Source organism: Tachysurus vachellii, chromosome 26 (assembly GCF_030014155.1).
Source record: "Tachysurus vachellii isolate PV-2020 chromosome 26, HZAU_Pvac_v1, whole genome shotgun sequence".
NCBI lineage: Eukaryota > Metazoa > Chordata > Actinopteri > Siluriformes > Bagridae > Tachysurus > Tachysurus vachellii.
The window spans coordinates 3970352-3985659 of NC_083485.1; the positions used below are offsets into that span (position 1 = coordinate 3970352).

At 39.1% G+C, this 15308-nt stretch overlaps 3 protein-coding genes across 3 annotated transcripts in view; all 3 read left to right on the forward strand.

Annotated features, from left to right (window-relative positions):
• The window catches only part of slc37a2 (solute carrier family 37 member 2), a 117724-nt gene that overhangs the window by 74412 nt on the left and 28004 nt on the right, over positions 1 to 15308 (forward strand). The gene's annotated exons all lie outside the window — the stretch shown is intronic.
• Positions 64 to 8213, forward strand: nrgna (neurogranin (protein kinase C substrate, RC3) a). Its single transcript, XM_060863106.1, has 3 exons — positions 64 to 202; positions 3112 to 3258; positions 7591 to 8213. The coding sequence occupies exons 1-3, from the start codon at positions 188 to 190 to the stop codon at positions 7609 to 7611; spliced, it is 183 nt and encodes a 60-aa protein (XP_060719089.1). The 5' UTR covers positions 64 to 187; the 3' UTR covers positions 7612 to 8213.
• The window catches only part of hepacamb (hepatic and glial cell adhesion molecule b), a 7747-nt gene continuing 6125 nt past the window's right edge, over positions 13687 to 15308 (forward strand). The window contains exon 1 of the mRNA XM_060863107.1: positions 13687 to 13807. Within this exon, the coding sequence (XP_060719090.1) occupies positions 13738 to 13807 (70 nt within the window). The 5' untranslated portion in view covers positions 13687 to 13737. The remainder of the gene's footprint in view (positions 13808 to 15308) is intronic.

Consider the following 15308-nt stretch of genomic DNA (forward strand, 5'->3'; position numbering starts at 1 on the left):
TTGTCCACGCGCACAATCTGATTGGTCGCCGAGGTTGAGGCGCGGAGGTGGGATGGAGCTGGAGCTGCTATAGATCAGAGAGGAAGCCGCTCTGACAGAACGCCTCAGTGAGCTTCTCTTACCTCAAGGCAACTTTATCATCAACGTCCACACGAATTATAGCAAAAAAAACTCTTTTTACCTCGCCATGGACTGTCGAAAAGTAAGTAGAGCTCATTCTTGGTCAAACTTGTGAGGATTCTTTAAAGTTTGGAGTTTTTAAATTGACGAAATAAACTAATTGAAGTCGGTTTTTCTCTCTGGTGAAAAATTGTTCCAAGGTTTTAAAATGTCGCCTATAGAATGTTAACGTCACTGTAACTGTAAATGAACGGTAACTGCACTGGCTGAGCGGTTACATAAGAATCAGCTGCTGTGTGTGTGTGTGTGTGTGTGTGTGTGTGTGTGTGTGTGTGAAAGAGTGTGTGTGTGTGTGTGTGAGAGAGAGAGAGAGAGAGAGAGAGATTGTGTGTGTGTATATATGAAAGTGTCTGTGTGTGTGTGTGTGTGTGTGAGAGAGAGAGAGAGAGAGAGAGTGTGTGTATGAAAGAGTGTTTGTGTGAGTGTGTGTGTGAGAGAGAGAGTGTGTGTGTGTGAGAGAGAGAGAGAGAGAGTGTGTGTGTGTGAGTGTATGTGTGAGTGTGTGTGAGAGAGAGAGAGTGTGTGTGTGTGTGTGTGTGTGTGTGAGTGTGTGAGAGAGAGAGTGTGTGTGAGTGAGTGTGTGTGTGTGAGTGTATGTGTGAGTGTGTGTGTGTGAGAGAGAGAGAGAGAGTGTGTGTGTGTGAGTGTGTGAGAGAGTGAGTGTGTGTGTGTGTGTGTGTGTGTGTAGGATGTGGAATATTGTTTGAACTTGTTTCTTTGATAAGCTTTTTATGCATATCTAAATTCTTCATGTATAATCTTATCTTATAGACTATAATGTGACCGACAGGAGATTGTGTATAAACTTAGCTATGCAAAAAAAATGTGTCTGTGCAAAAATGACTGGCTTTGTGACAATAATGAATCCACACCTCAACATGCAATGAGCAGTTTTACAAATCGTTTTTTTTTCCCCCCACAGTTTCCGTGTGGGCGTTTTTAAAGAGCCGTATATTTCCCTACATACTTCATCATTTGTGCATTTATGACTTTTTGCATCATTTGTTAACAAGCTGCGATGCATTTGTACGATATGTGATGAAGTGTTTTTGTTCACATTCTTCAATTCGATTCAAATTATGTTCGAATTTATTTGTATAGCATTTTTTTTTTTTTTTACAATTGACGTTGTCTCAAAGCAGCTTTACATAAACATAGAAGAAAAAGGTTATTATAAAGAATGATATAAAGATTAATAGAATAGAAAATTCAAGATTAATGTCAGATGTATTTAAATTCTTGCATCCTGAAGTGTTTAAGTGATTGTTGAAGGCATTTCTACGATACACGGTATGTGTCGTGATAAAGCCTAGATTTGCATGAAAAATAACAATCAAAACAAACTTATATATGTTAAAAGTGACTCGTGGCGTTCATATTTATACCGTGACGCTATTGAATTCCAGATTCTGATTGGTCAGAAAGCTTTGATTAATTTTTTTAAGACAGCAGCTTGGACAGTAGTTTGGAGTGTAAACTCAAATCACCGGATTATATCAATGCGCACAAGATTTGTTAATAAAATTACAAGATGCCATTTAACCTAGGATTTACGTGTGTGTTTTGTGTGTGTGTGTGTGTGTGTGTGTGTGTGTGTGTTGGATAGAAGGATGAGTAGATTCACAGTGAGTCTGCTTTGTAAGTAGTAATTAAACTGCCGCTCGGGTTGCCGAGGCACGGCGGAAATTGCACTCTTTAGTTGAGGTGGCTTTGCTGAAAAGCTTTGTGTTGTCGTATTATCTGTCACAATGTTTGCTGGAAACAACGTTCAACGTTATTGACGTTTCCGATGCCGATTTCTGCAGTCAAAGCCCGGCGACACGAAGAATCGCGAGCAACACAAGCAGCGAACAATGTTGCATAAGCGTGGGCTCTGACTTGAGGGCTGAGAACTTTCTGGAAACACTAACACTAACTGCATTATCTGAGCCGAATCCAAAGATCAAGCTTGTGAAGGATGAGACAGATGGCCATTTGCATGTTCCAAACTGCCACTGTTACAGCAATACACGTTTGCAAGTGCAATTTCACACAAGATGTTTCCATGTCAATCAGGTTCGTAGCTGTGCCTATATTGGTTGCTAGGCACGTTTCTTATCCAATTCTAATATGAATATGAAAGGTGTTTGCAAGCTAAAAAAATTGTCTTGTGCAGTTTCTCAGCTTTGGCTTCTATGAAATGCTTTTGAGCAGAATGAGCAAGACAGGCTCATGAGGCCTTGTTTGTCGTACAATATATCGCATGTTTGTCCCTCCGTAATAGCAGAGCGGCCCCTAAGGAACCTCAAGCTTCCTTTCTGCTCAACAACGTTCTTCGCAAAGTTCCTAGGTGAAGCTTGGGATCCACAAGACTTCAGTCCCTACAGTGCAGTGAACCCCCAGAAGACTAGCTAAATTAGATGCGATGTCGGAAATTCGGGCCTCAGTGGGCAATGATGACAAGCACTGGCCATGCGGGAATGGCGAAAAAAGCTCTCACAGAATCCCACAAGGAAGGATGGATGTGTTTAACTACAGCCTGGTTCATTAGAGATAAAACTAAAGGGAATTGCTGGAATTTCATTGCTTTAAGAAATGCCATGCTGATTAGTTTGTTACGCTATAATGACAATATGTCATCTGGCGTAACTTGCTGTAATGATTCTGTGAAGAGAGTAACATAATAATTACTATGAATTTAGGTTCATAACAGATCGTTAAGGTCTTCTGGAAAAACACAATTGAGCGTATCATCCCACCCGTTCAATTTGTGCCTGAACTGAAGGGAATTACAATTTTTTTCAGGGAAAGGGCTAAACCACACAACAATTGTTTATACTTTACGATTAAGACTCCTGTCTATGAAAAGCAAAATAATTGTTAATACTCTGAGCAGCACTGATTTTTAAATAGTACAGTTAAATGATTTATTTATATTTTTATGCTCTCTAGGAGGGCTGTGCTCAGCCACAAGACGAAGACATCATGGATATCCCACTGGACGACCCAGCTGCTAACAAAGCTGCAGCTAAGATCCAAGCCGGCTTCCGGGGTCACATGACCAGGAAGAAGATGAAGGATGACAAACCAAGAGAAGAGGTGAGAAAAAAACATGCTAAACAAAGTTGTGGAAAACAATGATTCCTCCAAAACAAGGTTGTGTTCACACTTTTCCAGCTCACAAACAAGAACCTGAATGTTCTTTTCCTCAGAGGTTTATCACGTGGGTATTTTATCACACCTCGGCCTCAGTTCGTGCCCTTTTGAATGGAACTTTTCATAGTTAATTACAGGTTTATCTGTTACCATTTGAGCTAACTTCCGCAGTGCAATCCTACCCAGAACAGCTGGATGTTATTCAAAAACTTCTAATCATGTTCTAGTGGGAATCAGGTGTGGGAAACGCCTGTGTCCCTAAAGTCCACACTATTCATGTTTTTGTCCTGACTTGCTGATTTGGACCGGATCAGGTTTAGATTTAGCTACTGAAATAAGAAAAGGGACAATAATTTGATATTGTTTTGACAATAATTGACTTGTTTTGCATTGCCATTCAGTGATTCATAGTAAATTAGTAGTAGAGAAATGAAGGTTATTTACATAACCATGCTACTGGAAAAACTGAAGACTCGTATCTTCAAACATTTTTTTTTTCATTCTGCCAGATTTTGTTTTAAAAATGACTCAGACTTAAGCAGCCAGTATCAGTATTAGCATTGTTATTAAAAATGTAAAAATTAGTCTATCACTAATCAGTCTTAACTAACGTTTAACCAGTGTAACAATTTATTATGTCTAATGAGTGTAAAGTCTAATAAATCAGTGTAGCACGTCTAATCAGTGTAGCACGTCTAATCAGTGTAGCACGTCTAATCAGTGTAGCACGTCTAATCAGTGTAGCATCACTTATCAGTGTAACACGTCTAATCAGTGTAGCACGTCTAATCAGTGTAGCATCACTTATCAGTGTGACACGTCTAATCAGTGTAGCACGTCTAATCAGTGTAGCACGTCTAATCAGTGTAGCACGTCTAATCAGTGTAGCATCACTTATCAGTGTAGCACGTCTAATCAGTGTAGCACGTCTAATCAGTGTAGCATCACTTATCAGTGTGACACGTCTAATCAGTGTAGCACATCTAATCAGTGTAGCACGTCTAATCAGTGTAGCACGTCTAATCAGTGTAGCACGTCTAATCAGTGTAGCATCACTTATCAGTGTGACACGTCTAATCAGTGTAGCACGTCTAATCAGCGTAGCATCACTTATCAGTGTAGCACGTCTAATCAGTGTAGCACGTCTAATCAGTGTAGCACGTCTAATCAGTGTAGCACGTCTAATCAGTGTGACACGTCTAATCAGTGTAGCACGTCTAATCAGTGTAGCATCACTTATCAGTGTAGCACGTCTAATCAGTGTAGCACGTCTAATCAGTGTGACACGTCTAATCAGTGTAGCATCACTTATCAGTGTAACGCGTCTAATCAGTGTAGCACGTCTAATCAGTGTAGCACGTCTAATCAGTGTAGCACGTCTAGTCAGTGTAGCATCACTTATCAGTGTAGCACGTCTAATCAGTGTGACACGTCTAATCAGTGTGACACGTCTAATCAGTGTAGCACGTCTAATCAGTGTAGCACGTCTAATCAGTGTAGCATCACTTATCAGTGTAGCACGTCTAATCAGTGTAGCACGTCTAATCAGTGTAGCATCACTTATCAGTGTGACACGTCTAATCAGTGTAGCACATCTAATCAGTGTAGCACGTCTAATCAGTGTAGCACGTCTAATCAGTGTAGCACGTCTAATCAGTGTAGCACGTCTAATCAGTGTGACACGTCTAATCAGTGTAGCACGTCTAATCAGTGTAGCATCACTTATCAGTGTAGCACGTCTAATCAGTGTAGCACGTCTAATCAGTGTGACACGTCTAATCAGTGTAGCATCACTTATCAGTGTAACGCGTCTAATCAGTGTAGCACGTCTAATCAGTGTAGCACGTCTAATCAGCGTAGCATCACTTATCAGTGTAACACGTCTAATCAGTGTAACACGTCTAATCAGTGTAACACGTCTAATCAGTGTGACACGTCTAATCAGTGTGACACGTCTAATCAGTGTAGCACGTCTAATCAGTGTAGCACGTCTAGTCAGTGTAGCATCACTTATCAGTGTAGCACGTCTAATCAGTGTGACACGTCTAATCAATGTAGCACGTCTAATCAGTGTGACACGTCTAATCAGTGTGACACGTCTAATCAGTGTAGCACGTCTAATCAGTGTAGCACGTCTAATCAGTGTAGCATCACTTATCAGTGTAGCACGTCTAATCAGTGTAGCACGTCTAATCAGTGTGACACGTCTAATCAGTGTAGCATCACTTATCAGTGTAACGCGTCTAATCAGTGTAGCACGTCTAATCAGCGTAGCATCACTTATAAGTGTAACACATCTAATCAGTGTGACACGTCTAATCAGTGTGACACGTCTAATCAGTGTGACACGTCTAATCAGTGTAACACGTCTAATCAGTGTAGCACGTCTAATCAGTGTAGCATCACTTATCAGTGTAACGCGTCTAATCAGTGTAACACGTCTAATCAGTGTAGCACGTCTAATCAGCGTAGCATCACTTATCAGTGTAACACGTCTAATCAGTGTAACACGTCTAATCAGTGTAGCACGTCTAATCAGTGTAGCACGTCTAATCAGTGTAGCACGTCTAATCAGTGTAGCACGTTTAATCAGCGTAGCATCACTTATCAGTGTAACACGTCTAATCAGTGTAGCACGTCTAATCATTTTGACATCACTGAACCCAGTGTCTTGTGCCTTTAGTCAGAACCATGCTGGGAGAGAACAAGCTCATCGGTACAGAAATATTTTTTGCAGCATCTCTAAGAGCAAATAAATAAAAGCCCTTATTACATAACTCACAGTTTCTTTCTTTAGATTGTCATTCATCGGTCTGTAAACACTGTAACACTGTAAACACTCTATATTATCTGTTTTTCAAACGGATGATGAAAACACAGTTCAATCTGCTGAGCTTTACAGGTACTCTCGTCACAGCAAGTACCTGAAGAGAGACGCTCTCAGGCATGAATATTAAATCTGAGCCCAGACTCTTTTATAATTGCATTCCGATGCCCAGGGTTTTAGCAAAAGAAAATAAGTGCGAATTAGGACCTTTTTATATTTTATTTATTTATTTTTATTTAATTTGTAAAAATTTGGTAGAATTGGTGTGCAATTATAATGGACAACATATGACAATGATAGAAGCAATATAAAGACTTTTAAAGTACATAAGAATGTGTACATATAGCAGTACAAATAAAGATATATCAATTTTACAATGAATCCGAAAACTGCGATAGGAACACGTGTGTAAAAAGTCCACATTTTGCATGAAAACGTATTCTGTTATCGTTTTTGGATTAATTATATCAAATTGTTTGCGATCAGAATACATCTGATGTACTTTACACTGTATAACAAGGTGTTTTATGTCAGACACAAACACACACTGCCGTCTTCGCTCCTATAACGATCCACAGGTTTGTTTATGTCACTAATTTCTATCTGATATCAAACACGGCAGCATTTTGAACCCAACTCCACCGAGCATGTTGTGTCTGGGATTTCTGTTCTCCCCATAGACGCCTTGTGGCTGAAACGGTTTCCTAGCAATAGCGCCTTAATTACTTGTTGCTAGGCGATAATACAGATGGCACGGGAGTATAGATCACAGGAGCGTCCGTCTTGCTTCTTTTATTTATGCACAGGAAGTGCTTTTAATGTGCTTTTAAAGCAGCACATTTTCTGCACACACCCTTGTAGTGCTGAGTAAAATGGAGTTTATTTAGGTATTGATTCAGGAGTTTTCAGAACGTTCAGTGCCGAGTTAAACAAGCACTTTATATGGTGTAACTAGCAAATTAGTGTATTTATGTCAAATGTGTAAAATAACAAACAAAAATCAACAAGCTTTGGGAATTGTGTGGTGTTTTATTTTTTTTTAACAAATGGAAAGTATTCAAAATTTAGCACTATTTAGCACTAGGTCGCTATTTAAATGTAAGCAAAACGAATCATATTGACCAACTCTTTCATACAAAAGGACAGATTTTTCCTTCTTTTTTTTTTTAGCTGAAGGCTGAAACAGCAGAATCTGGCTTATATGGCTAGAATCGTTCAGACAGAACTGGAAGATTTAGCACATTTATGACCCCTGTTTATGTCCAAAAGTATCTGTCTAGCAGTAACAGGACTAAAAGTTCACGTCAGTCGATCATCGGGACATTTGAAACATGTAACTACACCACCGCTGTTTAAATGAAACTTGACCACTGTGTAGAGTGATTATTTTATTCATCGATTACTTCTGTTGTACGATATTGTAGCTGACCGTCCTGTCTCTGTTCCAGAAACAAAGGGATAAGAAGTAGCACGAGAGGACATCCATCGCTGCCCTGACAGTTTTCCACACATCACGGCAATAACCAGAGGTCGAAGAGAAACTTTCAGTGTATAATATATACAATTGTAAACTTAGAAACTAAGCCTGGATCAGTGAGCTTTCACTCCTCCTCTGCTTCTGATAGAGCTCGGACAGTAGTCTGTGGCACACCGTAACCCCTCAGCATGTTCTATACTTTCAATTTTATTTCTTGTTTTATTTCGCTTTCAGTGACTAACATTTAGGGTAACGTTCTCTGTCGCACAAATGCTAACCGTTATTTATTTATTTATTTATTTGTTTGTTTATTGGTGCTCACCCTTACTTCCCCTTCTGTATTCTTACATTATAGAAGTATGCATTTATTACATTGCCTTTTCTAGTGTGGCTTTGTTTCTGCCTGTTTAATAAAAATGATTCGGATTCAGTGCTTTCAAGGTCTTTATTGTACAAGATTTCCTCAACCTTTTTTTCTTTCAGACTGACTGATTTGACATTGTGGGACACAATTTGACCTTTGAAAGCCAAAAGCTGAGATCTTTTTCCATTAAATAGGAAATACTGTCCTGCATTAAAAATCGATTCTTTTGATTTCTTGTCAGTCTGCAATTGACTCTTTTTTTTTTTTTTTTTTTTTTTTGAAACATTGCGTTAATATCCGCAAACTTCGAACAAACACCTGTCTTTGTAACCGTTAATTTTCTTAATTGATCAAATCTACCATCCCCTTGCTAAATCTTCTTCTCACTCTCCTTATTGTGTTTTGTGTGTGTGAGTGAGTGAGTGAGTGAGTGAGTGTGAGTGTGTGAGTGAGAGAGAGAGAAAGAGAGAGAGAGAGAATATTTTAATCAGGCTCCAAGAGTGCCAGAGCTCATGTTTTTAATTACAGTACACAAATCACAATGGACAGAAGAAAGTAGAGCATGTGGTAATTATCGCTTCCTGCTTTGCCCCTGGAAAGACTTTACACACAGCCTTTATTTTCCTCCACCACCCCTAAAGAAAAAGTAAGACTAAGGTCATGCTTTCTTCAAGGTATAAAACAAGATAAGCTTGTAAACTGAAGTTTCTAGGCTTGTTCTTTTTAACGTTAGCTAAATAGTAGCGCGTTAGCTAGCTACAACAGGACTACGGTGGAGAAGAGTGGGTTCTAATGTACACCAGAAGTGCGTTTAAATAAACTAAATACGTAGACCACCACCTACACTTTATTATTTCTAAAGTACCAATGTACAAAGGAACCTGTGAAACAGTTCAAATTGAAATGGTGCTGTTTTCTGCAAGGAGACGTTTGTTTAACGTTTTTGGAAGGAGTCTCCAGTATCAGCGTTTTCTTAGAGGTGATGCTACAACTTTATATTTTACATCAGAGGAAACGGTGATGGGCAACAAGCTATAACCTAAGTGATAACAGGAACTTGCTTCTCAGACATTGTTCCATAACATAAAAACTAAATAGAAATGTGTAAAAGATACACAACATCCGTGTTGTAGTTGTAGCATCGTCACGGCGGAGCATCCGTTCCTTTTTATTTGGTTTTGGCACGAGTTATACCTCGGATGACGTCTCTGACAGAACCCTCCCATTTTGAGACAAGCACTGAGAATCGAACCCAGGCCAAAGCGGTGGGGGTGTGGGATCCTGCCACCGGACCACTAAGGATGTACATCTCTGTAATGTGTGGCAATCTGCTGGTTAAAGAGGAATCAAACATTCCGGGACGTGATTTTTTATAACAGAACGTACGCATGTGTTTTTAGTCACTTCTGTAACCATGTCATATCGATATCAGTTTATATATTACAGTGCATACAGATATTTCAGTCTGTAACACCACAATCAAAATACATTTAATCTTTTTTTTATTATTATTATTATTATTATTTATTTGCCTAGTCCTAGTTGCGTGTCTGTGTGCATTAAGCTGAACAAGACTGTGGAATGAGGGCCTGTACCCACTCAGTGCCCACGCATACCAGCTCCCACACAGCCAACAACACGGCCAGGGGCGGAGGAGTTATGAAATATGAATTTTCACTCGGTTTCCCATAGCAACACAAACGGCAGCTCTACAGCTTCTCCGTCTCTCTCAGCTTCAGCTGTTCGAGTTGCTTGTCATGGGTGAACGAGTCTGGGGTGTGCATGGTTTGCTTATGGAAATGAGACAAATATGAATGTTGCCAGGTTCAAGACATTTCCTTCCGTGTAGACCTTGTTATTGTCACAGTGGGGCTTTGGATATTTTACATCCTATAATAATGTATCTATAATATCTAGAAGTTTTATTTAAGATTTGATTGTGAGGATGTAAATCTTTTCAATCTGGCAACGCTGTATACGAAGGGTCGCTTCGAGCATGCTGCAACTCCTACACTGACTTTTCTGTGATGGAGTGATGAAATTACTGTATACAGTGACAACCTCCACATTTCTCTCTCTCTCTCTCTCTCTCTCTCTCTCTCTCTCTCTCTCTTCCCTTCACAGGCAAAATACTTATGCATGAACCCTAGAAGGTGACCAGCATGGATGTGGCAGGTTTTGCTTGTGAATGCCGAATGCAAATTGACTTAGAACAAGCACTAATGAGTACAAGCTGCAGAGAAGCTGGTAAAAGTCAGGATGTTGTTTGTACAGAACTGAATTTTGAGGCTCAAATTCAAATGATCCTAAAGTCTATACTCACTTCTAATGCAAGGAATAAATTATTCTGTTATGGCAAAATAATCACCAACAGGATGTTGTGTTGACTCCAAGCATGAGGTCTGGTTACTGTTACCTCCCTAAATTATTATTTTTATTATTTATTTTATTTCTTAGGGGGGCACGGTGGCTTAGTGGTTAGCACGTTCGCCTCACACCTCCAGGGTTGGGGGTTCGATTCCCACCTCCACCTTGTGTGTGTGGAGTTTGCATGTTCTCCCCGTGCCTCGGGGGTTTGATTGGCATCTCTGGAAAATTGTCCGTAGTGTTTGATTGCGTGAGTGAATGGGAGAGTGTGTGTGCCCTGTGATGGGTTGGCACTCCGTCCAGGGTGTATCCTGCCTTGATGCCCAATGACGCCTGAGATAGGCACAGGCTCCCCGTGACCCGAGGTAGTTCGGATAAGCGGTAGAAGATGAATGAATGAATTTTATTTCTTATTTTCATACAAAACCACAAGAACATGAAATCTTTTGTTATTATTAAACCACATCCATTTCTTATTTATTTAAGGTGTGATTTTTAGCCTGGTGGTGGTGCTACAGTATAAGAACATAAAAAATGGATCCCAAAAATAGGAAAATGAACTATGTGAAGCACTTTTATCAGCCTGCCTCTGGAATCCTCCAATGTTTTGGTGGAAGAAGAAGATGGAAAAATCCAGATACATACAAGCATCACTTCTGGTCTTTGGCCAGTGAATAAATGGAGTCTTCGCAGGATGACACTACGCAACATATGAGGTAGTGGGGAAGTGCTAGTAACCAAAAGTAGTGAGGATCATAAGTCCAGGGCCAGAAGTTCCACTGTGCATGTTATGAATTTGCATAATCTCCCCTGTGCTTTGGGTTTCCTCTAGGTACTCTGGTATCCAGTCCAAAAACATGTAGACTGATTGGTGTCTCTAAATTGTCCATAGTGTGTGTTTGATTGTGTCCTGTGATGGGTCAGCCCCCTGTCCAGGGTGTCCCCCACTTTGTTCGCCAAGTCCCATGGGATAGACTCCAGGTTCCCAGCAACCCTGCCTAGGATATCTGCTAAAATAAATGATTGAATAAAAGGTGGCAAGGTAAATTCCTAGAACTTCCAAGACTGCATCGTAGAGCAAGACTAATAACCCTTAAATAGAAAAAAATTCACTCTGAATGACTGATATTCGATGACATCCAAGATTTGACGGTTTTCACTATTTTCCATTTTCTATATTACCCATAATGCTTCTCAACTCCATGCTGATACTAGCCACAATTAAGGTGCGACTGCATCTTGTAATTCCTCATCAACGTCCGGTAAAATCCGACAGCTTAAAACGGTCATCTTCTCAACGACTTGCTCCTTCACCATATACGGAGTGACCTCACTGTGTACAGTGTAAAGTCGCCGTTCTTTACTTTATTAGCTTTAGTTTAATTAATATACAGACACGATACTTGAATAAATCCATAACATTGACCATAGTATTTACTGGATTGAGAAGATAATCATGAACTTAGGGGTCATTTCTTCTAGCTAGCTTGTTGCTAGCTTGTTATTGCTTTTCTGCAATTTCTGTCCAAATTGTAGCATCAGCATTTACAAACAAACAAAAGGCACGATTTTTTTAAGGCATCCATGTTTTGTTTTGTTTTTTTTTACCACTTACTCCTCATCTGTATGCTCTGCTTTTAGGATAACTGTCACGCTATACAAACTAGCTAGCTATCGCTTATATTAGATATGTTTGAATTTATTTTCTACTACTATCAAACATCGCTGTAACCGTTCAAACAATAAATTCTCAGTGGCAAAATCTTTTCTCCATGGAGAATATTCTCTGAGGGAAAAAAAACACAGCAGGAGCTGTTTCAGGAACATCAGAGGAAATGTTGTGTGAGTAGTAATGTGGAATTGTCCACGATCCAAAAAGTGACTCAAAAACAACAAGCGCTTCATTTATCTCTGTTAATGAAATTATCTTTCATAAGTAATCCATTATTTACACGCGATACACACAAAAAAACCGTATAAAACTCTAATCTAAGACTATTCGGGTTATGTTGAAAGTTCGTTTCCGTCGTCCTCTTTCGCATGACTAGCTTGTCATTCTGAATGAATTCTCTTAGGCCAGTTTTTTATTAGTCTGTTCAGTGTGTCTCACAACAACAAAGGAGCGTAGACGCTGTCGTGAATTTTTTTTTCCAGTTTGGTTCTAACTCATTAAATATGTATAAATGGTAAAAAAAATAAATAAATAAATAAATAAATAAAAATTATTTTACCACAAAAATATCAGGAGAAAGAGATCACTGGAAATTCATTTCATTATGTTTCAATACCCAAATACAACACCAATGAACATTTTCTGAAGTACGCTTCAAATATTTGTTAGAAATGAGTTTTCAAGAAAATAGAAGGTTATAGAGCATTTTTAAAAGTACAGAATTCTAAAGATTACGAAGGAAATTTTTTTTTTTCTGATGTTAAGTGGGTGGAGCTTAAAACCTATAACGCTAGGAGCAACTGTGTTACCAAAAACAGTGAAATAAACTTTAAATTTTTTTTATTTGTGTGTGTGTGTGTGTGTGTGTGTGTGTTTTTTAATTGCCACATGTTAAGAGAAGACACATTACAAATGCTATTTATTCATGACCTAAATTTTTGGTTGTTGTTGGGAATTGATGGCATCTCCTCATGCTCTACTTGGCCTGGTTTGCCTCTCCCTCCTGCTGGACCTATGAATGATGGGATAGCGTGGGGTTCACTTATTCAACATTGTCCTGGGTTCTAAGTCTGTTTACATGTGGTCTGTGTACAGGACGCAACAAAAAGCTGCAACCTGAAAAAAATGTTTTTGTTTATGGTGCTGAAGAAATAATGGTTCACTTTCCTTGTGACTTGGGTGGCAACATCAAGGGTACATCTAAAGTACTTTAGTATGTATCATTTACATTTAAGTCGGACTTTAAGGACCCGAAGTACATTTAAATAACGTACCATTATTGGTTCCACTACAGTACATATTTGGTTCTACTGTACTTTGGTACCGAGAGGGAATCTTTACTCATGTGCATTTTACTGTTAACAGGAAAAGTAGTGCATTATGGTGCATTAATATATAACCTCCAATACACACTTTCAATATAACTTCATTAAACGAATGCTGGGGGTCTTATTTTCTAGTGTACTCATGGCCCATGTTACGCAGTCCTGGTTAAAATATAGCACAACGGCTCACACACACACACAAACACATAAACACACCAAAACATACAATGCTTCACACATTCCATCACTGTGTGTGTGTGGTGTGTGTGTGTGTGAAGCCTTGGCAAAGTCCAGCCTCAGTAAGAATAGCGGTGCTCATTTAGGAGGACGTGCTTGGAGTGGACAAATCATGCGAATGGTGTTGCGAAGAGAACGAGTGTTAGACCCAAGATGAAGGAAGGGAGGATGAATCACTGCAGAACATTTGCCCTCTGTTGCATCCTCTCCATCTTTCAATCAGGTAAGAGAAGCAAAACTCATTTTTACCCCCTTTCCTGCACTTACTTATGACCAAATATTGAGTGGATTGGAGCAGGAACTGTGGAGGAGTTTGGGTTCTCAGGTTTGTTACATGATTTTAATGACAGTTTTTTCTTAAATGTCTATTGTTTGACTAAAATTGTTATCTATTTGATGCCTGAATGTGAAGCATCTCTGTGAAGTTACAGAGAAGGAATATGAGATGCTTATGTTCTTATTTATAAAGTAAATACGAACATAAGAAAGAAAACGTGATACCCAAAACAAGCTCAAACACTTTATTGTTTTATGCTTAAAACAGACAGTTTAGCAAGAAAACGTATGTGGTTATGTTAGTTTCCTAAAGGAAGTAGTGTTGCCCATTTGATACCGTCCACGATCGAGATAAAGAGAGACCTACTGTAACACAAATGGTCACTTCATATTTCCGTTGATACTGGCATGAAAGCATTGCCGCATGCTTCCCAAAGCTGTTTGAGTTGGATTGTTGTACAATGTTGTCATCGGCAAAATCAGTGGAGCCCCTGTGTTCTTCTGTTCCTCCACCCGGCCGATTGTGCTTTCTCTCAGAGACCGCTTTTCATGGAGGAAGACAGGCCAAACAATCCAAGCTTTTGTCTCCTCAATCCCAGATCGTCCTCTCTCGCATAGAATTTGCTCACCAGGAACGTTTTCAGTGGACGTGACTCGATAGATTTAGCGTATTTGACGTTGTTAACAATTTCATCTGCAACTAATTGTCGCATTTAGTAATGAATAAGGGGGTTAATCATTTGGCCAATGGACCCGTGGGTATTTCGTTACTTGCTAAATTATTATAGAGAATTATTCTGCGTTAATCAGAAGATGCTTGGTCAACAGGCCAAATATCTAAAATAATTCCAAATAATTCCAAATAAACAATTGCAAAAAAAATGGTAGGAATTCTGCCAAGTGGTTTTGTTATATGAATATGAATATTTGAAGTCATAGAAGCAGATTTTTTTTTTTGCCTAATCAAAGCCATTAGGATTTAAGTGACGGCCAAGTTGCAGCTATCCGGGTCACAAATCTGTGAGATCGGCCTTTTTTTTCTTAATTATCATGTTTTTTTACAATCATTTTTAGAATAATTGGATTTTCAAGCATTCTTCGGATAGCTAGAAGTACTAAGCATCCTAAAGATTTTCAAGTTTCTCTCTGGTGTACCTTTAGAGTGTAAGATGGAGTGTGCACTTTAGGCTGGATATGTACAGACATGTACTTTACCAATTTAATGGAAATTGTGAAAATATGTGTTTATTTTTATGTTGATTGCTTAAAGGAAAGCAGTGACTAAGTGCGTTACTGGAAGAATTAACGCACATCAAACCGTTTGATCTTTGTTGATTTCAGCTCATTATGCAGTTTCGCAGAATACATTCTTATGAGTTTTACTATGGATTAATAAGTGTTTCAGGATGCAGTTTAAGGGAGTAGCAGCTGGGCACATGCAGAGGCGA